We start from the raw sequence: 26,869 nt of genomic DNA, 5'->3' as shown, positions 1-26,869 counted from the left end.
AATAGTGTTCCCATTATTATTACTGTTATTATTAAAAATATATTTATGTTATATGTACTCTTCTATATGTGTGATGCATTCCACAATAAAAGAATTTAAAGGAAACTAAACCAACCAACCCCAAAGCACACATTTTTTAAAAGAAAGAGAGCAGAGCATGGTATTAAGATAATAATTTTCGAGCTTAGGAGGCCTTCAATTCAACTTGTCTAACCATTTCAAGAAACTGAAATAGAGGCCAGAGAAGTTAAGTGACTTACCCAAAGGGATTCAGTCAATTACCGAGCATAATCTAGAACCTAGGTAAACCTCCTGGCTTGTCAAGTGCTCCTCCCACAGACCCACCCTGATTAATCCATCCAGTCCTAGTTTCTTTTATTTTATTTTATTTATTTATTTGACACAGACACAGCAAGAAAGGGAACACAAGCAGAGGGAGTGGGAGAGGGAGAAGCAGGCTCCCCACTGAGCAGGGAGCCCAATGTAAGGCTCAACCCCAGGACCCTGGGACCATGACCGGAGCCGAAGGCAGACGCCTAACGACAGAGCCACCCAGGTGCCACAGTCCTAGTTTCTAATTATCTTCAAGTCACATCTCTTATCTGCACAATTAGAAAACTTACCTATGCTATAGCCTTTCTTTTTTTCCTTCCTAAATTAGAAACCTTTGCTGCGGGGAAAGGAGATCAGGGGAGATAATCCTCTTCCCTACAAATACTCTAAACACTTCGAAAACCAGTCAAAATATCTAGTAGTACAGAAAGAGACACAGATATTTTGCCTTGTTAATGCAGCTCTCTTGCTTCTCTGTATCCCACAGTATAGCCACACCAACACACAGGCTGATTTTTAGGCTTTTGAGACACAAAGGAAAAGGGAAGGGTCTGAAAATTGATAAAAGAAAACTCTTCCTCTTTTTCTTTGTCCAAGCACAAGGTTTCCTTTGGGAAGAGTGAATTTTTCTGCCACCTTGTGACACAGAATGACAATAGTGAACCCTAGATCTGTTTTGATCCCTGCTCCAAGGGGGCAGCACTGTAACGTGGCATTTGGAAGGAAAGAATCTACAGAATATTTCAAATAAGCAGAAGGGGGGTACTGTCTGATATCATAAGGGAGCAGAGAATCATGTAATCAAGTTAAGGAAATAGTAAGGAAAAATCATGAAAGGCAATGAAGCCCTTTATTCTTTCCCCTAACAACCTGCCCTGCTAAGAGAATCAGGCAGTTGTAGGAGGGAATAAAGGAATAAGACAGGGTTGCCCTGGGCCAATAGAGATCTGAGGCATTTAGCCTCCCTCTACTCAGTGGCCTTGCTCCTCTGTTCCTTTCCGCAGCAAAACACCTTGAAAAAGTTATGTACACTACTTCAGCTTCAATTCCCTCTCAGCCCTCTCAGGCTTCCGCCACTCCGCTGGAACTGCTGTCACAAGCCTGTCAGACCCACTGGTACTGTCTTTATTCTACATAACCTCTCTGCACTTGACCACCCAATTCCTTCCCAGCAAGACTCTTCTTTATTGGCTTCTAAGCCATCCACTCTCCTGGTTTCCTTAGCTCAGATGTCACCTCCTCGGAGAAGTCTGTCCTGACCACTGTAAGTGTAACCTCTGCCGGATGTCCTTCACCTCACCACCTGTTTGCTGCTCCACCACAACTACCATAACCTTTAAATTATCTTGTATTTGCATTTGTGTTTTATCATTAGCCCTCTGCATTATTTTCTTTCCAGTTATATTTATTGTCTGCTTCCCATCACTTCATGTGAACATAGGCTTGGTCTGGCTCACTGCTAGAACAGCGGCTGGCCCACAGTAGGCCCACAATACTTGTTGAGCAAAAGGGTGAAAGGCACTGTGACTGAATGATCAGCCCTTCCACATTTTGGGCAACATGCTGTCCTCTGGCGACATCTCTTTCCATTCTGTTTCCCCATCAAGATTTGCCCTGAATTCAATTTAGCCAGATTTCAACCTGAATTAAAATGCCAAGAAACAGGGTAATATTTAAAAATATAATTTGGGGGCGCCTGGGTGGCTCAGTGGGTTAAAGCCTCTGTCTTCAGCTCAGGTCATGATCCCAGGGTCCTGGGATCAAGCCCCACATTGGGCTCTCTGCTCAGCGGGAAGCCTGCTTGCTCCTCTCTCTCTGCCTGCCTCTCTGCCTACTTGTGCTCTCTGTCAAATAAATAAATATCTTTTTAAAAAATTTCTAAAAATAAATTATAATTTGACTCAGATCTCATTAACTCCCTCATGAAAAATCCCTTGAGTCAAGCTCCCTTCACATCATTATCAGAGTGTCAGGCTCCAAGACCTTCTTATGCATAGCCAGACCTATGTTGGCTCCAATGAAGAAAATTTAGAGTGAGTAGAAAGACTGCAGAGGTTCGTGACTTCAGCAGCAGATCTGCGTAGATCTTCATTTCTGGGGGCACCTGGGTAACTCAGTCATTTAGGCGTCTTCCTTCAACTCAGGTCATGCTCCCAAGGTCCTAGCATCAAGCCCCATGTCAGGCTCCCTGATCTCCCTCTCCTACTCCCCCTGCTGGTGTTCCCTCGCTGTCTCTCTCTGTCAAATGGATAAAGAAAATATTTTTTTAAAAAGATATTCATTTCTGCTGTATGATCTGTCTAGTTATGCAATCACAAAGTCTACAGAGTGTTACACTAGATGTAAACTCTCTGCTAAAAGTTAGAAAACTCTTCAACAATGGTTATCTGTCTAGGAAAACCTTCCCAAATCACAGACAGTATCACTTACCTAGTGCAATAGCCATGGCAATGTGGTCTACTCGTGGGTGTGAAAATTTGCAAAACTAGGTAGATACATCTAAGCTAGTTTATATGTACAGCTGTGAATAAATTCTAGAGATTATGATCAGAATTCTCCAGTTAGAGAGGAGAAAACAGAGATTCAGAGATGTCAAGGAATTTTCTCGAGGTGATATTAATAACAGGGCTTATGCTGGAACTCAAGTCTATCAGTTCCTAGTCCTGTACTCTCTCCAGTGTAGTCCACTAACTCATTCGGTCCTAGTTTCCTGCTCCATTCTTTTTTTTTTTTTTTTTTAAGTTTTGTTCCCTCTCTGTTTCTGTCAAGTAAATAAATAAAAAAATTAAAAATAAATTTAGGGACGTCTGGGTGGCTCAGTTGGTTAAGCAGCTGCCTTCGGCTCAGGTCATGATCCCAGCGTCCTGGGATCGAGTCCCGCATCGGGCTCCTTGTTCGGCAGGGAGCCTGCTTCTCCCTCTGCCTCTAGCCTGCCACTCTGTCTGCCTGTGCTTGTGCTCTGTCTCTCTCTCTCTAACAAAATTTTAAAAAATAATAAATAAATAAATAAATTTAAAAAATAAAGATTTTATTTATTTATTTGTCAGAGAGAGAGCACAACTAGGGGGAGTGACAGGCAGAGGAGGAAGCACGCTCGCGGAGCAAGGAGCCCAATGCAAGACTCAATCCCAGGACCCTAGGATCATAAGCTAAAGGCAGATGCTTAATAAACTGAGCCACCCAAGCGCGCTCTATTCTTGAGTCACTTCCCTTAATAGAAATCTCTACATCTCTTTTTTTTTTTTAAGATTTTATTTATTTATTTGACAGAGGGAAATCACAAGTAGACGGAGAGGCAGGCAGAGAGAGAGAGAGGGAAGCAGGTTCCCTGCTGAGCAGAGAGCCCAATGCGGGACTCAATCCCAGGACCCTGAAATCATGACCTGAGCCAAAGGCAGCGGCTTAACCCACTGAGCCACCCAGGCACCCCAATCTCTACATCTCTTTATGTCAGTGAATAAATCTATGTGCTCGTGTCAGCAAGCATGCATGTGAATGTCTACGTGTCCATGTACAAGTGTTTGTAAAGCATATCACTGGGTGTTTATGTCCTTCTAGGGAAACCTCTAAGTAATTACAGTTCCTTATGTCGGCACCAGCTATGAAGTCGGAGGAAGACTTTTTGAGTCAATCATTAACAAGCTCATTTGGTTTTCTCCCCAATCAGCTCTATTCCTAGGTCTTCAGGAAATGGGGCAAAAATAATTAGGGTGGAACCAGACTCTCCCAGGGTCAAAATTCGTTCCAGGGCAGTGCAAGCCCCTAGCAAGAAGACGAAGGGGCTGTGAGCATGTGCTCCAGCTAAGATGGATACCATCTTGGTCTTCAGCCTAATCATTACGTCCTATGATGTCAGCAAGAAAGGTAAGTACTTCAATAGTCTAGTATCTTAGAAATCCAAAGAAAGACCTAGGATATGGGGGACTATTCTACTAGATTGAGATACAGCCAATACTCAGCAGGTGATGATTTAAAGTCATCCCATGTATTTTCTTGCTTCTAGGTAGGATTATAACTTATTTCAACTCAGAGATAGCTGTTCCGTGATGAGAATTCTACCCCCCCTTCCACACTCTTTTTTTTTTTTTTTTTTTAACGATTTATTTGAGAGAGTGAGAAAGAGCATGAGTCGGGGGAGGAGCAGAGGGAGAGGGAGAAGCAGACTCCCCTGGAAGTGGGGTTCTGTCCCAGTATGCTGGGATCATGACCTGAGCGTAACAGACTCGCCTCCCAGGTGCACCCCATGGTGAGAGTCTACAGAAAATGTGACGCATTCTTCTGTCTTATTCATGTAAGGAACATTGAAAGTGCTCTCACTGTTAGATGGCTTTCTTTACCAGAGGGTGCTGTCACAGTTTCAGTATTATCAACACCTACGACTCCCAAATTCATAACCCTCATAAGACGCTGTCTTCCTTTTTTAAGGTAGTACATCCAAACAGATGGGGTTGCTCTTGGGTAAGGAGGGGTAAGGGGGGCGGATAGGCTGGAATGGCACCATTTGCTGCTCTCTGATAACTGTTTATTTAAAACATGCTTTTTCAAGGCGTCCGAACAGTTCATCTCTAAAATTAGCTAATCAGAGTTATGGCCAAACAGCTCAAGGGGCAGCAATAACAAATTTAATGGATGAAGAAAACTCACAACATCCTGTGAGTTATGTGCCAAAAAGCATAAATAATCTAAGTCCTTGGTTCCATGGAAACCTGAAGAGACCTTGTTCAGAGTTACACTGAACAAATTTTCAAAAGTTCTAATATAAGAAGGCAGATAGAACAAGAAGGAAAAGAGATAACAAGCAGCGTTTGAAGGATTGGGTTGATTAGTCTTTTTATTAACTTATAATTCTGTTTAACTCGCATTCACCTTTTTTCCCCCCTAAGTGTAATGGATTGGTACTCAGTTTTCCTTGTACAAGGTTAACTCCTACTTGTATATATTTTATTTTTTTTTAAGATTTTATTTATTTATTTGACAGAGAGAAATCACAAGTAGTCGGAGAGGCAGGCAGAGAGAGAGAGAGAGGGAAGCAGGTTCCCTGCCAAGCAGAGAGCCCGATGCGGGACTCGATCGCAGGACCCCGAGATCATGACCTGAGCCGAAGGCAGCGGCTTAACCCACTGAGCCACCCAGGCGCCCCCCTACTTGTATATATTAAAAAAAAAATTTTTTTTTTAAATAGTGTTTGAGCTGCCCCATTGCCAGCTTGATGAGAAAGGACTGCATTCTTCTGCACCCCCCTCTCCAGTACCTGGAATTCTAAACGTACCCAATAAATTGTAAGTCCTGACCTTTCCTCTTTTTGTTTCTAGGGCTCAGAGATAGCAGCTGCCATGTGGAACAGCTGCCTGGGTTCTTCCCAAAGGATGCGAGAAGAACCGGGGATGTGTTCACGCAAGGTAGGGAATGGGCCCTGCCTGAAAAATCACCTTGCCATTCCAGAAAATCTTTACACCTAAAAGAGGACTGTCTTCCCTAGTTCCTATCCCAGATCTCGAATATCCCATTTTAAAGATATGTATCCCCTCCAGAGGGTTTCTGGAAACCAATTTTTAAATTAACACTTATTAACTAAGACATGGCTGTACCAATCAAACAGCTGAGGGCCAAGAAAGAGAAGGAGGCAGCGTGTAACCCTCTCTGCATTGGAGAAGACAACCTCGAAGCTTTTCCCTGGGCTGAATTTACTGCAGACACCTATCTTCATGAGACCCATGGCAGGAAGGAGGAAAGGCAGGGCTTCTACACTTAGGACCAAAACCAAATGTTGAGGAAGAAGTGAACTAAAGAGAAGCAAGTACAGCAGTGGAGTTTGTTTTTTAAGATTTTATTTATCTATTTGACAGAGACCACAAGTAGGCAGAGAGGCAGGCAGAGAGAGAAGAGGGGGAAGCAGGCTCCCTGCTGGGCAGAGAGCCCAATTCGGGGCTTGATACCAGATCCTGAGATTATGACCTGAGCCAAAGGCAGAGGCTCAACCCACTGAACCACCCAGGCACCCAGCAGTGGAGTTTTAACAGGGGTCACGAATGGAAGATATTCAGCTGGGTACCATTCAGATTAACAACCAGCTTCATTTTTCTATCTGGCTTTTCTCCTTCCAGAGGCTCAGGCACAAGCCAAAATGTCTACCTTCATTCAAAATCAGACTGTGGCTACGCTGCAGTGCTTTGGGTCTGGGAGCAAAGTCAAAGTCAACCTTGTGTATTCAGAGAAAGGGTCAAAGGTCAAGCAGACTCTGAAGAACCTGAGAGTCATCGCTGTTCCCCGCAGAAACAGCACTGCCTCCCCAAAGTGTCACTTAACCTCCACAACCAAGTTTCAGACTGGATCCCTTCTCACAGGCCAAGGTGAGACTGGAAAATGAGATGGAGATAGGCACTGACTTTTAGTTGACATCCTTGAAGCAGGGTGGGGCTTAGTAGTAGCTACGGACTCAAGGATATGGATTATCCTCTCCTTGGGCAGACCTGGGTCTTCTCTGAAAGTCAGTTTTGTTTTGTTTTTTTAAGATTTTATTTATTTATTTGATAGACAGAGATCACAAGGAGGCAGAGAGGCAGGCAGAGAGACAGAGGAGGAAGCAGGCTCCCTGCTAAGCAGAGAGCCCAATGCAGGTTTTGATCCCAGGACCCTGGGATCATGACCTCAGCCGAAGGCAGAGGCTTTAACCCACTGAGGCACCAGGCACCCTGAAAGTCAGTTTTTAATCTCTATGGGCCCTCTAACCCTGACAATGCTGGGATTTTCATGTGATTTCCATTTCTGATGGGTCTTCTTTTGATAATGGTTATTTGAATTAATTTTGAATGCAGACAGTAAAATATTTAAACAGCACAGATTTATAGTGAAAAGTCGGTCTCCCTCCTACTCCAGTCTCTCAGTCTTCTAGTTTTCTACGGAACGCTATTACCAACTTGCTGAATTTCCTTCCTACTCTGAGCACATATGAATGTACATATCTAAAAACCTAGATGGTATCATACCATACACCCCATTCTATACCTTTTTTCCATTTAACAATGTATTGTACAGGTTGTTGCATATCAGTATGTATAACTTTGTCTTATTCAAAAATTGTACAGTACTCCTTTTATATGCCTGTACTATATTTTTTTATTTCCTTAAGGAATCTCTAAGCCCAACATGGGGTTCAACCTCATGACCCCAAGATCAAGAGTCCCATGCTACCACCTGAGCCAGCCAGGTGCCCCTGTACTATAATTTATTCCACAAGTTCCCTATCGATGGATATTTTGGTTTCAAATCATCTATAAACACAAACAATATTGCAAGCAATGACCTTATCCATTCTTCTCTGTGTACCTGCAAGTTATCAACCTGATGAAATTCCAAGAAGTAGAACTTCTGCATCAAAGGTTTGCCAGCTACTGCTATATTACCCTCCATCCCAGTGATTCCATTTTGCCCTTCCACCCAGGGAAGGAATGCCTGTTCCCCCTAAGCGGCTGGGCAATGGTCTTGTTTTTTTGTTTTTGTTTTTTTTAAGATTTTATTTACTTATTTGACAGAGAGAGAGATTACAAGTAGGCAGAGAGGCAGGCAGAGAGAGGGGAGGACACAGGCTCCCTGCTGAGCAGAGAGCCCGATGTGGGGCCTGATCTCAGGACCCTCAGATCCTGACCTGAGCCGAAGGCAGAGGCCTAACCCACTGAGCCACCCAGGCGCCCCAGGGCAATGGTTCTTGACATCAGGTGAATTTCTCTGTTCTACCCTCCTTTCCTCCCCCTACCCATTCTTTCTGTCAAGCAGATTTTGGCAGTTTCCCTTTATATACAGGCAATCCCCTAGATGCTATTGCTACACTGCTGGAAAAATAAAATAAAACTTGACACTTTTAGAGAAACTGGGGAGTTCCCAGGCAGAATAATGGGGGGAAAAAAACTTTAAAAACTACAGTATGTTTAGAGATTGGGAAATAAGTGGATAGATTCTTGGGATGTGTGGTATAGTAAATTATATATCCTCGCATGGTATGAATGTTTTTGTTCCCTTTATTGTACTTTCTAAAGTTCATATGGTAACAATTTGTGTGGGGAAGAAAAACAAACTCTTATTAAAAACTGAAAAAAATTCTGACAGCATGTGGGGGTTTTGGTTACCCAATATTAATATAAAGTAATTCAACCAGATTATTTACCTAACACATGACACACACACCCCTGGAGTAACCCCTTTGAAGCACCAATGGCAGGTGTCAATATTAGTGAATTTAAGTCACTCTGGAGTCTAGAGCACTCTGTGCAGGATGGATTTTTCTTGGATATAGTGCTATGCATTGTAGGAGTCCAGACAATTAAGGACACTAGTTCTTAGAAATTTGGGACAAGGGAAACTGGGTGATTAAGGAGGTGGAGGGATGCCAGAGATCAACCTGACCTAATTCAAAAATTTGCCCTGGGCACGTTTCTTCCTCCTTCCTTCATGGCATGGTGGTTGGTTCCTGAATGCAGAATGTAAGCTAATACCCTTGAGCTGTGCAAAGAGATTAAATGGATGTTTGTTGGCTAGTTTGTGGACCTAATCAACATTCATGACACATTTCTATGGAATAATGATGAATTCCAAACAACCAACTTATGAATGGACTTTTGAAATATCATTCCATTTATAAGTTTGAAACTTCCCATTCTGAATTTAAATTTACACTGAATACCAGGATGTGAGAGATACCAAGTAGCGTAGAAATACAAATTAAATAAATTGTCAAATATACAAGGTCATAAATGAGATGCCCTCTGAAAATACCACACTCTCAGTCTGCACAAGAGGATGTCCCAGAAGCAATCAGAAGACAGTTTATGAAAATGTTCCCAGAGCAAAGTAGGAATTTGAAACTGGAAGGATGATAATGTACTACAACAGTCATAAGATGTGGGTCAAGGGGCACCTGGGTGGCTCAGAGGGCTAAAGCCTCTCTCTGCCTTTGGCTCAGGTCATGATCCCAGGGTCCTGGGATCAAGCCCCGCATTGGGCTCTCTGTTTAGCGAGGAGCCTGCTTCCTCCTCTCTCTCTCTCTCAACCAACCTGCCTCTCTGCCAACTTGTGATCTCTGTCTCTCATATAAATAAATAAAATCTTAAAAAAAAAAAAATAAAGAGGGCGCCTAGGTGGCTCAGTGGGTTAAGCCGCTGCCTTCGGCTCAGGTCATGATCTCAGGGTCCTGGGATCGAGTCCTGCATCGGGCTCTCTGCTCAGCAGGGAGCCTGCTTCCTCCTCTCTCTCTCTCTCTGCCTGCCTCTCTGCCTACTTGTAAGCTCTGTCTGTCAAATAAAAAATAAAAATCTTTATATATAAATAAATAAAGAAAGAAAGAAAGAAAGAAAGAAGATGTGGTTCAACATGGAATGTAGAAAAATGTCAGATGGAGACTATTTGTTACTGTTTAAGGAATTAGGTCAATGAAAAGATCTTCTATTATAAATATCCCCAAATTTCTTTCTGGTGGACAGAGATGATTCATTGGGTCTTTTACACTTATGGTATAGTTTATACCATCTAGTTCCTATTGCTCAGATTCTATGTAAATCTAGAATTTCTTTTTTTTTTAAGATTTTATTTATTTGACATAGAGAGAGAGAACATAAACAGAGGTAGTGGGAGAGAGAGAAGTGAGGAAGGGATCCCAACTCCGGGCTTGATTCCAGGACCCTGGGATCATGACCTGGGCTGAAGGCAGACAGCTAAAAACCCTGGGATCATGACCTGGGCTGAAGGCAGACAGCTAAAAACTAAGCCACCCAGGTTCCCCTAAATCTAGAATTTCTAATTAGATTTCAAAAGAATGCATATGTTTAGAACAGGGTACCTAGAAGAAAAAAAAATCCTACCTGATCTGTTTGATGGATACATTCTCCCATGTAAGTTTTTTTAAAGATTTTATTTATTTATTTGACAGACAGAGATCTCAAATAGGTGGAGAAGCAGGCGTGGGGAGGGGAGCAGGCTCCCCCGCCGAGCAGAGAGCCCGATATGGGGCTTAATCCCAAGACCCTGGGATCATGACCAGAGCCAAAGGCAGAGGCCCCAACCCACTGACCCACCCAGGTGCCCCTATGTAAGTTTTTTTAAATGTCATTTTAGTATATAGATTAGGCTCCTTGGAATTTGATTAGTGCAAACTGATTTTTTTTAAAGATTTTATTTATTTATTTGACAGGCAGATAGATCACAAGTAGGCAGAGAGGCAGGCAGAGAGAGAGAGGAGGAAACAGGCTCCCCGATGAGCAGAGAGCCCAATGCAGGGCTGGATCCCAGGACCTGAGATCATGACCTGAGCTGAAGGCAGAGGCTTTAACCCACTGAGCCACCCAGATGCCCCATGATGAGTGCGAACTGATTTCCCCATATGAAACTGGGGTGTAGGAGGAGTAACATCAAATGAGTGTTTATTCTGATATTAGTTATCATCTCTGACAAGTTACTTAATTTCTCCAGTGCTCAGTTTCTACAGCTACAAACCAGAGATTTGACTAGATGACATTATTTCTACATATATAAAGGGAGGTTTAGATTGGAAGCACAAACTCAACAGCAATATGTAAGGCGACTCATATAAGAGCTTTCAACTGCTGGTATTAGTACAGAATAATCTCCAAGGGAGATTTCCACTCAAATATACTGTACCTAATGTTCCCTATTTAAAATACATTATTTTGTAATAAAGCAAAGCATCATCTGCTAAGTTATTCATTTCATAGATTTGGAATTTGTACATCCCCTGAAAGGGGGGCATTCTTGCTCAAATATCCATAGCCAACAAAAAACTAATATTGTAATTCCATTGTCACTGGGAATGCAGTGGTTCTATTACAGATGTGCTCCACCTTAATGCTCAGTTACCTAGCAGATGAGACCTAAAACACCTGCCAACATAGATGGACATTAATTTCAAAGCTTAGGCAGAACTGAAAATACACTGACAGATGAAGCCTATTAAGGAGATTTTGAAACAGTGGCTCCCAGGAGGTGGGAAGACATGCCACATTGAAATACCATTATCCCTGTGGCTCGAGGGCACTAGAGGATCACTAGGTTTTTTCCTTTTCTTTCAATCATAATATCATTCAGTGTGCAAAGTGTTTTCACACCTGCTTCCTCATTTTTATTTGTTTCTGATCTTCTTTTTACCCCCTGTGAAATACGTAGGCCAAGAATTACTTCATTATAACATCTTAGAAATAAGGAAGCCAAAACACAGAGAACTTATATGACTTGTCCAAAATGGGATTTATCTTCCATCTCATCTGTCTCAGAAACACGTATGTTTTTACTTCAGAGAACTGACTGGCACCATACTGGAAATTACTTCATATAATTTCTTTGTTTTTCCTTTTCAACCTGTTGGCTCTCTATCTCTGCCTATCTTTGCCAACACTGTCTTCCTGATTAAACTAAAGGCAGGAACTATTTCTTCCTCTGTAATTTCACTTTCAGTGCCTGGTACTGTGGCCGTTGGCCTCTGAAGTCAAGAACTACCATTTCATATGGATTTAAGACTTGGGAAAGTAATTTAGACAAGTCAAGTAGGACTTACAGACCTTGATTTAATAAGCAATGATTAAGAGATCATTAGCAACAAAATACGAATCAGTGTCTGAATTGGATTAGGTCAAGTCTCAAGCTAAGTGAAGTTAGTTAGTTAGACTATGGCCAGAATCCAACTGTGTCTCAACACTTCCACAGCTGGTTTGAGCCGTGAGCATCTTTCATTTGGATTTCTGCAATAGCCTCCTAACAGGTTTCTCTGCTTTGACCCTTGCCCTGCTACAGTCTGTTTCTAACACAGCAGTTCAGTGATCTTTTTTTTTTTCTTTTAAGATTTTATTTATTTATTTGACAGAGAGAGAGAGAGAGACAGCGAGAGAGGGAACACAAGCAGGGGGAATGTGAGAGGGAGAAGCAGGCTTCCTGCTGAGCAGCGAGCCCGATGTGGGGCTCGATCCCAGGACCCTGAGATCATGACCTGAGCTGAAGGCAGATGCTCAACGACTGAGCCATCCAGGTGCCCTGGTCCTTTCAAAACAAAGCCATCCATCACTCTTTCTGCTCAAAACCTTGCAATGTATCCCCATTTTTGTTTTTCTTTTAAGATTTTATTTATTTATTTGACAGAGAGAGACATAACGAGAGAGAGAGAGAGAGAGAGAGCGCACACAGGCAGGTAGAATGGGAGAAGGAGAAGCAGGCTCCCCATTGAGCAAGGAGCCCAATGTGGCACTTGATCCCAGGACTCTGGGATCATGACCTGAGCTGAAGGCAGACGCTTAACTGACTGAGTCACCCAGGCATCCCTGGATCCCCATTTTAATCAGAACAAAAACCAAAGTCCTTAAACTAGCCTATGAGGCTCCTGATACAGGTCTGTTTCCTTTAGAACTTTCCTCATCTCCAACTACCTTGTGTTCACTCCATTCCAGTCTCATTGCCCTCCTGGCTTCTCCTCTAAAACCGTAACATGTCAGACAGACTCACTCTGCCTCAGGGCCTTTACCAGAGCTGCCCCTTTTGCCTACATCACTGCTTTCTCAGGCCTGTGCTTAGCTAATCCCCAATCTTCTTCAAGCCTTGCCTCACTTCTCATTTTCTCAAGGAGACCAGCTTGCATTGCTGGTTGCCCAGCCACCGCCCACCTACACCCCCAGACTGCTCCTTAACCTTGCTCTGGTTTTAGTTTTTTTGTTTTTGTTTTTGTTTTCAGTAGCACTTACCCCTTCTAAAGTAAAATAAAGTTGGGGCGCCTGGGTGACTCAGTTGGTTAAGCGTCTGCCTTCAGCTCAGGTCACGATCCCTGGGTCCTGGGATCAAGCCCTGTGTCAGGCTATCCCTGCTCAGCAGCAAGTCTGCTTCTCCCCCTCCCTCTGTCTGGCACTCCCTCTACTTGTTCTCTCTCTCTCTCAAATAAACAAATAAAATATTAAAAAGAAAAAAACAAAGTTTACTGTATTTACAGTTGTCTGCCTCTCCTTGTCCCTGCTCAACCCTGCTTCCTCCTTCCTTGTCCCCTTGCTAGAATGTATCAAACAGATACATCCAAAGTACTGAAGCAGTCCCTGGTACAGAATGGATATTCATTTACAAATATTTACTTTCTTGGGACACCTGGGTGGCTCAGTCAGTTAAGTGTCTGCCTCCGGCTCAGGTCATGATCCCACAGTCCTGGGATCAAGTCCCACATCGGGCTCCTTGGTCAGCAGGGAGCCTGGGTCTCCCTCTTCTTGCCACTCCCCTTACTTGTGTGTGCGTGCGCACACACACTCACTCTCTCTCTCTCTCTGACAAATAAACAAATAAAATATTTAAAAATATATATATTTACTTTCTTAAATAAAATATTCAAAGGGGGTCGCCTGGGTGGCTCAGCATGTTAGGTGTCTACCTTTGGCTCGAGTCATGATCCCAGCATCCTGGGATGGAGTCCTACATCAGGTTCCCTGCTGAGCATCTCCCTGCCCTCCCTTTGTGCTTTCCCCTGCTTATGCTCACTCGCTCTCTCAAATAAGTGAATAAACAAAATCTTTTTAAAAAATTTACTTTCTGGGTTGCCTGGATGGCTGAGTCAGTTAAGCATCTGACTCTTGATCTCAGCTCAAGTCTTGATCTCAGGGTCATGAGTTGAAGCCCCATGTGGGGGACCATGCTGGGCAGAGCCTACTTAAAAATTTGCTTTCTGGGGCGCCTGGGTGGCTCAGTGGTTTGGGCTGCTGCCTTTGGCTTGGGTCATGATCTCAGGGTCCTGGGATCGAGCCCCACATCGGGCTCCCTTCTCCGCAGGAAGCCTGCTTCCCTCCCTCTCTCTCTCTCTGCCTGCCTCTCTGCCTACTTGTGATCTCTGTCTGTCAAATAAATAAATAAAATCTTCAAAAAAAAAATTTGCTTTCTGAAAGAATGAAATTGACAAGGCGCCTGGGTGGCTCAGTTCTTCAGTGTCTGCCTTAGGCTCAGGCCAGTCCTGGGATTGAGCCCCACATTGGGCTCCCTGTTCAGTGGGAAGCCTGCTTCCCCCTCCCCCACTATCCCTGCTTGTGTTCTCTATCAATCTCTACCACTGTCTCTTTCTCTGTCAAATACATAAATACAATCTCTAAAAAAAAAAAAAAAGAATGAAATTGAGGAGTGCATGAAGCTGGGTGGTCTCTCCTTCCTCCACCTCTCTTGCTTTCCCCAAACATCTCTCAAAGAAGTTGACTTAAGACTTCAGTTAGATAGACCTGCAGCAAGCATTAAGGCAAATTATGGTATTTCACATTATTCCTTGGAGCCAACTTTTTTAAAGAAGGAAACTTTCAACAGTGTTACACCCTCCGTCATTATTATTAGTCTTAAAAATGATAAACAAACACGATATGGTCTACTCCTTCACTTTGAACCTACATTAGTCAAGGCCTCCTTGGGGATTTAATCTATATCTCTTATTATTATCTCTATCCTCATTTACTTTTGGCATATTTTGTGCCTACTCCCTAAACCTATGGACAGATCAACGGGGCCACATTTAATATCAGCTCGGTAGAAATAGGGTTTCTTCAGGTAAAACAAAGGCAGGATGACATTTTCTCAGTTGTTTTTTTCATTGTTTCTTTCTTGTTTTATAGCTTTTTTACCAGGGATCTCCCGATGTAAGGTCTATGTGGTGATGAGGGCTGCACTGGAGACTTTTTCTACCACCGTCCCCTCCATATCTCCTGGGAATAAAGAAGGAGAGAAAACTACAAGTACTGATGATTTTTCTAGCCCTTTGAAAGAAGGTACAGAATAAATAGGGGTGAGGCAAGAATAGAAAGGAAAAGAAACACTTTTAGCCTCAACATGAGTTTGGGTTTTCTAGGATTTTCTGGGAGGCTGAGAAATTACATGGATTTTACATCAGAAAATCATTCCATTTCTTCTCTAAACAAGGTCTCAGCAGTGTATGTAGTTTGACACTATTAATAATCTTTTACCTCCTTTACACAAATGAGCTTGTGGCCACTTTTGGGGACAGAATGAATCATATTTGTGTGGCGGGGATTCTAGCCATTGTGTGTATAGACGGACAACATTTAAACACTAAGTATCATCACAATGAGGACAATAACCAAGTACATGCTTTCATCTGCACTGTTTTTAGGAAATGGCTCTCCCTAAATTGGTCAGGACTCGAATTCTGTTTAGCTTACATCCCAGTTCTCATGGGAGAGATGTAAATATAAGATTACTAATAACAAGATGCATGTAAGGCATTTATCCCTAAGTTTGCCTTTTGACCCAAAAGAAATGCCAAATCACCTTTGTTCCTCCTACTCCACACTACAGTCAAGCGAAGCACAGGAAAGGTGGTTTTCTGATCCCACAGAGTATGTCTGTCTGAGCACAAGGGGAGAGACCAAGAGGGTGCTGCTGGTGAAAGACAAGTTCAGAACTTCTTGCATACCCATCCCCCTCCTCCCCTGAAAGCAATGCAAGAGTCACTCCTACTTGATCATGGCCAATCCCAAATCCCAGGGAGGGTGACTCATTGGGAAGAGGCTGAAAGGAGGTTAGAGCAGAGCCCATGAGGCCCACCCCACCCCTGACTCTGTGTCTGAATTGAAAATTCAGCCTATTGTCTCTGCCTCAGGCTGGACGCCTGTTAGTCTGGGGATCTAGAGGAACTTCAAGTCAGAGTATCAATCTCTTCCCTCTCTCAGGTTCTCTCTTCTCCTTCTTCTCCTCCTCTCTCTCCTTTTAGACACAGATGAGAAACTAAAGAAGAGGCAGAAATGGAGCATTGTGGCCAAATTTCTGATTGCTATCACCCTGTTGTTGAGTGGAGTTGCCATTATAGTGTTTGTCATTTTTGAAGTCCCGTGCCCTGTAAGTCTGAGGATGTATTGGGTCCCTGGATTTGATCTATAAAGACTTTCTTCTGGGGCTGCCTGGGTGGCTCAGGTGGTTAAGCACCTAACTCTTGATCGCAGCTCAGGTCTTGATCTCAGGGTCGAGAGTTCATGTCCTGCATTGGGCTCCATGCTGGGTATGGAGCTTAGTTTAAAAAAAAAAATGTTTATAAAAACTTTCTTCTTCTGTTCCAGAGGCAGGTTCACATAATGAAAAAAGCACAGACTTTGGGGTTTGGTTAGAACTGCCACTCACATTCACTAGCTGAGTGACTTTGAGAAAGTTGCTTGACTTTTCCAATAAGATTTGGCTCATCTGTTAAATGGGACTAATGATATTTTCCTCTTATGGTGCTTTTGAAGGTTAATTAAGATCCTGAGTGAAAGGCACCTGGCACATTGGTGTAGCTTGCTGAATGTGAGTTCCTGACCCCTGCTGTACTTGGACATTCTCTACAGAGGATGGATCCAATGAGACAGAGTGTTTTCTTTAGAAATGACACTTTTCTTTAAATGGTCTGACAGGAGGTTTGGAAGGTAACCAAATGCATACCAGCTACCTAAAATTAACACCAGTCACTTTTGTCCTTCAGAGTCAATGCCGGGGAACCAGAAAACTATGCCAAGGCCAGCGGTTATGGAGAAGGCAAAGGAAGGCAGGCCAGCAACCTGGGGCAGCTGAATCCCAGCTTGAGTCTCAGCCCAAGAAGGAAAGTGGTCTCTGTATGGTTTATGTCATTTGCTTGGAGAAAATGAGGTTCATATATAAGTGCTCTTTCACTTATGAAGTTTCTTTATCAGTGTTTCTTTTATGTGTCAGGAAATAGTCAGGTATTTGTATTACTGTTTTATTTTCCTCACATCAGCCCAGCCTTAACATAATAGAGTATTTATTGAAAATATATTATTTCTGAGACCCAGCTATAATCATTCAAAATGTCTAGAGTGGGGCCAGGAAACTTATTTTTTAAGATTTTTTAAATAACCCTAAGTAGAGGTGGATTTACTGTGAAATTAATGACGTTTAGGGCGCCTGGGTGGCTCAGTGGGTTAAGCCACTGCCTTCAGCTCAGGTCATGATCTCAGGGTCCTGGGATCGAGTCCCGCATCGGGCTCTCTGCTCAGCGGGGAGCCTGCTTCCTCCTCTCTCTCTCTCTCTGCCTGCCTCTATGCCTACTTGTGATCTCTCTCTGTCAAATAAATAAATAAAATCTTTAAAAAAAAAAGAAATTAATGACGTTTAAACTTCAGGACCCACGGGACTTGTATGAAGCTTGTATTAAATTTTGTATTCTTCAAATTCATATTCTTTTTCTTAAAATTGTCAAAATGTCAGAGTTCAGAACCCACAGAATATGTACCCATCCTTGCCCCTGGTTAACTCTTACAACGCCCTGCAAAGTTTGAATAGTTGGCCAACTAGCTTCTTTCCTTCTGGCCCTTGGTTTCCCCAAGAGTCCTAAGCTCATGTTGCCCTTTGGTGTTTAAAACAGACACAACACCACTGTTACAGCACAGATCCCTTAAATCCAGTCTCCCTGTCAGAAGTGTGCCTTCTCTACAACATCCGCAACACTCACTAAGATGAGGCCTCCAATACTTTCAAAATTAAAGGCGGCGAGGGGGGCACCTCAATGGCACTACTGGTTAAGTGACCAACTCCTGGTTTTGACTCAGGTCATGATCTCAGGGTTGTAAGATTGAGCCCCGCGCTGGGCTCCTCACTCAGCCGAGTCAGCCCGAGATTCTTTCTCTTTCTCCCTCTCCCTCCATCTCTGTTCCTCCTCCCTGCAGCTGCACTCTTTCTCTAAAATAAATGGACGAATAAATGAAATATTTTTAAAAAATAAAATTAGGGGCGCCTGGGTGGCTCAGTGGGTTAAAGCCTCTGCCTTTGGCTCAGGTAATGGTCTCAGGGTCCTAGGATCGAGCCCCGCATTGGACTTTTTGTTCAGCGGGGAGCCTGCTTCTCCCTCTCTCTGCTTGCCTCTCTGCCTACTTGTGATCTCTCTTTCTCTCTCTGTCAAATAAATACATAAATAAAATCTTAGAAAAAATAAAATTAAATTAAAGAAGGAATCCACTTTTGAGAATGGGTCTCAAATGAGACCCATGAGAATGGATCATCAAAGATGATCCAGTCCAGGATGGCATATGCGCCTACTCTTTAATTCTGTGTCGACTGCACATATCAATGCACAGTACACGGGAAGCTGAGTGAGTTCTGGAGATCCAACACACAGAATAGTGGTTATGGTCAACAAGACTGTATTACAGACCTCAAAACTGCTAAGAGACTAAATCCTAAATGTCCTTACCACCAAAAGAACTAGTAATTATTATGACATGATACAGGTGTTAGGATAATAACTATATTGCAATATATAAATGAATGCAGTTGGGCACCTGGGTGGCTCAGTTGGTTAAGTGTCTGCCTTTGGCTCAGGTCCTGATCTCGGGGATCCAGTCCCATGTCAGTCTCCCTGCTCAGTGGGGAATCTGCTTTTCCCTCTGCCTTCCCCCATCCTTGTTCATGCTCGCTCACTCTCTCTCTCTCTCTCGAATAAATAAAATCTTTTTAAAAAAAATGTATGGAGTCAACATGCTATACACAAACTTACACAATGTTATATGTTAATTATATCTCAGTTTTTGAAACCGAAGCATAGCACTCTTTCTTTTTTTTTTTTTTTTTTTAAAGATTTTATTTATTTATTTGACAGAGAGAGATTACAAGTAGTCAGAGAGGCAGGCAGAGAGAGAGAGGAGGAAGCAGGCTCCCTGCCAAGCAGAGAGCCCGATGCGGGACTCGATCCCAGGACCCTGAGATCATGACCTGAGCCGAAGGCAGCGGCTTAACCCACTGAGCCACCCAGGCGCCCCCATAGCACTCTTTCTATCTAGCCACAGCATCAGAATATTTCTTATCACACTGTTCCAGGTATCCAATGCCAATTTATTTGTCATCTCTGGTCTAGGTTACTATTTTCTATAATCTGGTTTCTGCTAATATTGGATAATGAGCTCATGTAAATTGGTATGATTTAATCACAGGACGTATGTTTAGTTCTTTACTCCACTCTGCCTTATCATTTCTACTGAACACTGGAAGAAATAGGCCTGAAGGGGAATAAAAAACCAGAATTAGAGATAACAATGTAGTTACTGATTGAATTCCTCCTACCAACAAAAGAAACTACCAAATCATAAAAGAATTGATAAAAAGAATAATGAGCAACTTTATAGACATTACCTCATTTGAGCCCACAAAAACTGTGGGAGGTAGCTACAGTAGGTATCCACATTTTATTGATACTTTAAACTGAGGCTCAGAGAGGTTGTGTAACAACAGCTGGTAGAAACAGAAATGAAACCCAGATCTTTCATTCCTTACTAAAATTTTACTGAAAGCCTTCTATACATCCAGTTCCTTACCTTTAAGAGGGTCACATTTTATGTTCATAATTTAAGCCTTTAGAAAGAACACAGAAAATCAGATGGGATGTGGAATTAGATACACAAAGAGTAGAACAGGATTAGTAAAAAAACATTTGGTCCACAGAGACTCAGATCTCCATCTCTTTTCAAACATAGTGAGATTGTGTGGGTCGGATTCAAGAAATGAAACAGAATCCCTGTACTAAGGGGATCCACAGTACCTGCATACCCAGCGCCTTTTCCATTCAAGGCAAACGGGTCAAGCAAGGGGTGGATGGGCTCTTTGCTACTGGGTTATAGGGTCCAACCAATTGTAGGTTCTCATGCATAAATAAGTGTACCTTGCTGATACTTTTTGTGTAAATACAATAACTTTTCCTAGAATTTCTGGATAACAAAGAGGCAAAATGATATGTACTTGGAATTAAATGGGGTTGGTACATGAAAGAATACCCATGTGCATCCTCTTTATCACTCATTTCCTTTCAATCTCTAGGTTGGACAAGATGCTCCCAACTCCTCAAGTCCAAGGAAAGCTGCAAGGATCACTATCATCCACGAGACATACTTCTGAAAAGCTCTTCTCTGCTTCACACATTGAATGAAGGATACCGCACTGTCTTTTCCCTGTTATTAACCAATATTGGCAGGTTCTTGTGAATTCACTCATTATTTTCAGCAGGGACATTACAATCAAACACTATGCCAGGCCAATTTAGGAAGAGCCTGGGCTTAGCAGTCAGGCTTACCTTCATGCCACTACTACTGTCTTAGCCACATGCCTCTGAGATTCACTTCACCCATCACGGAAAACAGGAATCTTTGCATCCCATCTAATGAGAACAAAAAGTCTTCCCTCTGAGCACTATGAATGGACTTATTGCTCTCTTTGACAAACGGTTCACACACAGCCTCCAAGGAGCAAAGCAGCCACTGGTGTGGCACCGTTTACGAGCTCCTCTGTTTCCTCACAGCTGAATTCACTCCCACTGGCTCTCGGCGGGCTGAGGGTAGGGGTTCCTGTTTTCCCAGGCTGATGTTCTAGCACTTTATGATTTAGCCTCTGCCCTACATGGAGCTATCCACACACTGGTGAGGGAAACATGACGCTAAGCATTCCAGAAGTCCAGACTTCTGGACTTTTATGCAGTCCAGAAGGGACTGCATAGAATATGAGGTTTCCTATAACTCATAACTCTTCAAGTGGGCCTGACATTACACCCTAAACCACAATGTGTAGCTGCATACATTTTGAACAAGGATTCCACACAAAATGATGATGGATGATTTTTCTTACAAAGGCACACTCTGAGTCAAGTCTGACCTGCTCAGGTGAGAGTTTGGCGAAGAAGCAGAAACAGCGGTTGTTGAAGGAAACAGGTTAGGAAAAGGGATTGGCAGGTGGGATAAGACTCGTCCTGCTCGTAGTATTAGAGTCTTGAAACCATTCCATTTCATTTTGGCAAGATGTAACTGTCACTGATTCTGTTTTCTTAGTTCTCTGTAAAAACCACATATGGGGGGCGCCTGGGTGGCTCAGTGGGTTAAGCCTCTGCCTTCGGCTCAGGTCATGATCCTGGGGTCCTGGGATCGAGCCCCACATCGGGCTCTCTGCTCAGCAGGGTGCCTGCTTCCTCCTCTCTCTGTGCCTGCCTCTCTGTCTACTTGCGATCTCTGTCTGTCAAATAAATAAATAAAATCTTGAAAAAAAAAGTGTTTAAAAAACCAAATACGGGTTGTACCCTTCTTCCTTTCCCATCAGGTACTGTCCCCAAAAAGTGGTTCTAAAAACTATACCAACAGGGGAAAATATCTTGCTCCAAGCCCCAATTTATTATCAAGCTAAGCCTGGAAGAGATGAAATAGATACAAAGCATGGAAGATGATAGTTTTGAAATACAGGAGGTGGAGAGGACAGAGCACTGGGGGTGCCATTTGGATAAATGAGTATATTATTTCACCTCACACGGATTCACAACATTGCTTCCAGTTTATCCTGCCATCTGTGGTTGGGTCTAACCATGATATGGCGGGGGGGGGGGGAGCTTGCTCCTTCCCAAGACCACTAGGGAGGATGATTACAAACATTCTATACTTAGAAGCTCTTGGTCTAGGACTGATGCCTACATTCATCTCCACCCTTCCCAGCTTCAACCGCCACAGAATGTCCTTTAATCCAGAAACATGAGGTTCCCCAGGAGATGAAAACTGTGGCAAAGTTTACATTTCTTAAATCTTCTGCAAGACTGTAATTTGGGTAACATTTGTACTGATTTTACAGAAATTCACTGAAGGAATCAAAAGTGTGTATTTTAGGGGCACCTGGGTGGCTCAGTGGGTTAAAGCCTCTGCCTTCAGCTTGGGTCATGATCCCAAGGTCCTGGGATCGAGCCTTACATCAGGCTCTCTGCTTAGCAGGGAGCCTGCTTCCCCCTCTCTCTCTACCTGCCTCTTGCCTACTTGTGATCTCTCTCTCTCTCTCTCTGTCAAATAAATAAATAAAATCTTTAAAAATTTTTTTTAAAAAGTGAGTATTTTGCTTTGTGGACAACTTGTTTCCTCTGATGGAGCATTTTCTGACTCCCTAATTAGTTAACAGTTTTGAATCCCACATTCACTTACTGGTAGGGGATTTTCGAAAACTGGGAGACTGGAGAGACAGCAGAAGGGAAGGGAGAACTCTTACATGGAGTTTGGGATGTGAACTTTTAGCCTGCAGATCCCTTTACAGCAAGACTCAGTTCTCCCTGTCACCACCAGACTCAGCTACAGATTCAACTTGATAAAACAATTTCTAAGGAGTGCCAATTAGTCCTCTGGGAAGTGACAAGCCAGCAAGATTTTTATTGCAAATTTATTCTCATTAAGTTACCACACTTTGTTTTTTGATCATTAAAGGACATTCTCATTACAACAAGTTTTAGGAAATGCTGGAAGGTGTAAAGAATAAATGAAAAAAACAAGAAAGAAGGGATACCTAATCCCACCTTCCGAAGATAACCACTGTTAATACTTGGATGTATCTCTTTATAGACACTGTAAAGACACGTTTCACAAATCACATCATATTCTCCATACCATTTTAAACCTGTCCTTTTTTGTTTAATACATTACTGCTGTGTTTCCAGTTGGCACAAGTAAGGTTTTTTTTTTAAGATTTTTAAAAAAAATTTTAAGTAATCTCTATGCCCAGCATGGGGCTGAAACTCACAACCCCAAGATCAAGAGTCGCATGCTCTACTGACTGAGCCAGCCAAGTGCCCCCAGTTGGCACAAATATCAAGTTGTGCTTTTTTTTCCAATTCTTAGCATTGAGAAACTGGGAAGTCATTCTATCTTTTTGAAAGGCTTAAGTCACCCTAAAACTTTCTGATAGGCCCAAAGATTAAGGCACATTCACAGGACAGAAAAGGCACATTCACAGGAACCCTCTAATTTAAACTCTTAAAGGTATTGCTGAATCACTTTAATTATTGCGATTGTGTGTTAAAAGCATAACTTTCTTCAATATAAAGACTTAAAATACAAAACAGTTTTATATTCTGTTTTGCCATTACTTTATTTTTTAAAAAGCATTGCTTTTTTTTTTTTTAAGATTTTATTCATTTATTTGACACAGAGAGAAAGATCACAAGTAGGCAGAGAGGCAGGTGGTGCTGGGGGGGGGGGGTAAAGCAGGCTCCCTACTGAGCAGAGATGTGGGGCTCTATCCCAGTACCCTGAGATCATGACCTGAGCTGAAGGCAGAGGCTTAACCCACTGAGCCACCCAGGCACCCCGCCATTTCTTTATTTTTAACCTGTGATTCATTTATATACATGTGATCTCAAAAATCAAAGCAACCGAGGACAGTCTGGACTTCTGAAGGCCTGAGGAGGACATTAGCATCCCTCCTTTTCTGGGTTACTAATCAGAGAGAGGACTTAAGGATGATTCTCTCCTAATCATCATCTACCCCTATCCTTCTTATTTTAGAGCCTCTTTGAGCAGTGTTCAGCAGATTCTGACCCAAAGCACTTTCCCTATGTTTATGCCCAGAAATAGACATTTTCCAAGGAAAATGTACTTATGTACATTTGCTATATGTACTTATGACTAGAAGCCAGGAACCCTTCTTTTTTCTTTGCTTTGGACAGGTTGACAGTTTTATGGCTCCCCCTTGCCTCACACTCAGATGGGATTTTATTTCTGGAGTTCACACATCCTGCCCCAATTTGGCAATTACCTCTTCCTGTATACTGCCTTAGTCCTGAAGCCTGTAGTTGCTGTGTTACATTGTATACGTCTATATTACTTTGAACCTGACAAAGCACCATGTGCACAGCAGACACTCAGAACATATGCTGATAATGTCACTCCACTAAATGGATAGCTGAGGGGAGCATTACTGACTTCCTAGAAGAAAATGCGGTAAGCTTTACTTTAAATCAAAGCTGCTATTGGTCACCAGGTAAATGCAAACCAATGAGAGGCCTTCCTGGAACTGTTGGTAACACTTGGATTTATCTCTCTGGACTTATTTTTTTCCCTCTCTCTCATATTTCTTTATCCCTTCATCTTTCTCTTGTTATTCTAACACTTTCCTTTTTCCTTTTCCTTATTCAGTGACCTGGTGTACCAGTCATCAATACCAGAAATTTCCTTTAATCTGAATTCCTAGAGAACTTGGATCTGTGTCTATATTTAGATTCCAGGTCCCCAAAGCCTTTTTTCTAATTTTCCTTCATGTGGTAGAGTGTAGCAATGGGCGCACCTTGGGCTGGAATATACAAACTTTTATCAGATGCTTGTGGATTTGCGCCACCCAGTGGCCAAAGTCGCTAACTTCAGCCTCTAAAAAAGTGGGCAAAAATAAATGAAAATAAGCAAATGTAAACAAATGTGAAGTCCATTATGTATTACTGGCCCAAAGTGGGAAAATACATACATAACAGCAAAATTCTGTCCTATTTTAAGTCTATTTTCTAAAATTTAAAACGGGATGCAGAAGGATATGTTCAGAAGTATAGTGTCATGGTTTCTACAGAGTGAGTTGATGTCCTGAAGACTCTCCAAGGATTTATTCAGGTCATGATTGCTCCCTAATGTACTAGAAAAGAAGAATAAACAGTGCGACTTATACTACAAAATCCTTATTGCCCTCTAGAAAAACCAAACATTCAACAGAAGAGACAATGAATTTGAAGACTTATAAACTATATACATTATAATACCAGATAGCAGTTTCCTTTTTTTTTTTTTTAAGATTTTATTTATTTATTTGACAGAGAGAGAGCACAAGTAAGCAGAGAGGCAGGCAGAGAGAGGAGGAAGCAGGCTCCCCGTGGAGCAGAGAGCCTGATGCGGGGCTCGATCCCAGGACCCTGGGATCATGACCTGAGCCGAAGGCAGAGGCTTTAACCCACTGAGCCACCTAGGCGCCCCAGCAGTTTATTTCTTTTATGATGAATCTTCCTGGGCGGGGGACAGGGGGTAGTGCCTGGGTGGTTCAGTCAGTTAGGCATCTGACTCCTGATCTCAACTCAGGTCTTGATCTCAGGATTAAGACTTCAAGCCTTGCACTGGGCTCCAGAGCCTACTTTAAAAAAAAAAAAAAGTTAGGGGCACCTGGGGGGCTCAGAGAGTTAAGCCTCTGCCTTTGGCTCAGGTTGTGATCTTGTCAGATAAATAAAGAAGATCTTAAAAAAAAAAAACCAAAAAAGATGATTTAGATTTTTTTTCCCCTAGGCATTTGTGATGACTCGATTGTTTGGTTTGGTTTGGTAAAGATTTTATTTATTTATTTATTTATTTGACAGAGAGAGAGGCACAGTGAGAGAGGGAACACAAGCAGTGGGAGTGGGAGATGGAGAAGCACGCTCCCCCCCAAGCATAAAGCCTGATGTGGGGCTCGATCCCAGGATCCAGGATCCCAGAACCCTGGGATCATGACCTGAGCTGAAGGCCAACGCTTATCGACTGTGCCACGCAGGCGCGCCTCCATGTGTTGAAGAGAATTGCAACATGCACGGATAGCTAACCTCCTGGGCCTGTTTTCCATTAAGAAACACAGAGCAGCCAAGGGTAAGCCATAAAGTACATTTGCCCAACATTTTCACTTGTCTAAGCACAGGGAAGATGAACTTTGGCAGAACAGACAGTCCATGTACCAGAGCAACATCTCTTTAGGGAACCATGGCCTCTTTTTCTCTCTGTTGTGATGCCACTGTTTACCCCTTCAGCTCCCTCCTTCCTATTCCGGTAGGAAATAATCTGATTCCCATACCCTCTCAATGAAATCCTTTCCCCTCCACCTGCTCATTCTTCCTGCTGGATTAAGTTTCAACCTTTGTCCTCTAACTGTAGATAGTAGTAATAGCTAACATTTCAAGCACATCTGTTATGTAAGAACAAAAGCTTTGTCTTCTGCTAAAGTAACATTAGGAAAACAAATAGGTTAAGGAGCATGTCGCTGGCCTAAACTACCACGAGGGCCTCTATCTCCCCATAGTTGCTCTCTTGCCTTTCTTTTAATCTATACGCAGTTCTCCACACTGTAGCCGGAATGGGCTTTTCAACAATGCAAATTTGATCGTGTTACTCCTCTGCTAAAAAAACAATCAGTGGCTTCCCAATGCTATCAGGATCAAGCTCCAAATCCATAACAAGATTGTTAAAGCCCTGAATAGTCTAGCCTATCTCCTTCTCCAGTCTCATCTCCCCTCACTGTTCCCTTACTCTAGCTTCGGCCACAGTGGGCTAGCTCCCTTCTTTCTTGACTCAGAGTGTATGTTGTTCTCTGTGGCTCCAACACCATTTCCATCCCCACACCCCATCTTCCCCTTCCTTTACTACTCTTTGCCTATTTAATTCCTACTCATATTTCAGATATTGGCTCACAGAGTCCTCCCTGACTTCCTAAACTCCACTAGGTTAATGGTGTAAATTTCATCCATGGAATTCATCTGTTTGTAATTGTTCTCCTGTGGCATTTGACGGAGGCCTCTCTCATAGAGGTGAGCTACATTGAGAGTAGGCACTATGCCTGTTTTAAACATTGTGTCCCTAGACCCGGAGCTATGTCTGACATGAGCAGGCATTTCCTAAGTAACTGCCCTTCACGAAAGGTGATACAGATGGGGGCTGAGCTGGTTCTCTTCCCGGACTCTCTTCCCTTCAAGGTTCCCAAATCCTAGAAATTTATTTTTCATTTTTTAAAAAAGATTTTATCTATTTTGAGG

At 42.7% G+C, this 26,869-nt stretch overlaps 1 protein-coding gene across 4 annotated transcripts; it reads left to right on the top strand.

Moving 5' to 3' along the window:
• Positions 1-943: 943 nt before the first annotated feature.
• On the top strand, positions 944-21,320 carry LOC309851486 (uncharacterized protein C17orf78). Of its 4 annotated transcripts, XM_082706801.1 has the most exons (8): positions 944-1,597; positions 4,001-4,197; positions 5,646-5,732; positions 6,438-6,683; positions 14,949-15,101; positions 16,064-16,188; positions 16,805-16,921; positions 20,146-21,320. In XM_082706801.1, exons 2-8 carry the CDS (start codon positions 4,140-4,142, stop codon positions 20,221-20,223), a joined length of 864 nt encoding a protein of 287 aa, XP_082562927.1. In that variant the 5' UTR covers positions 944-1,597; positions 4,001-4,139; the 3' UTR covers positions 20,224-21,320. The 4 variants fall into 4 exon arrangements, with proteins under 4 accessions (XP_082562927.1, XP_082562926.1, XP_082562924.1 ...); XM_082706800.1 differs by lacking the exon at positions 20,146-21,320 and having other exon boundaries at positions 944-1,449; positions 16,805-17,402; XM_082706798.1 differs by lacking the exon at positions 20,146-21,320 and having other exon boundaries at positions 16,805-17,402.
• The last annotated feature ends 5,549 nt before the right edge of the window (positions 21,321-26,869 follow it).

Source organism: Mustela nivalis (assembly GCF_964662115.1).
Source record: "Mustela nivalis genome assembly, chromosome: 17".
In the NCBI taxonomy this organism is placed as follows: Eukaryota; Metazoa; Chordata; class Mammalia; order Carnivora; family Mustelidae; genus Mustela; species Mustela nivalis.
The sequence above is the reverse complement of the archived record's forward strand: the minus strand, read 5'-3'. Positions and strand labels throughout refer to the sequence as shown.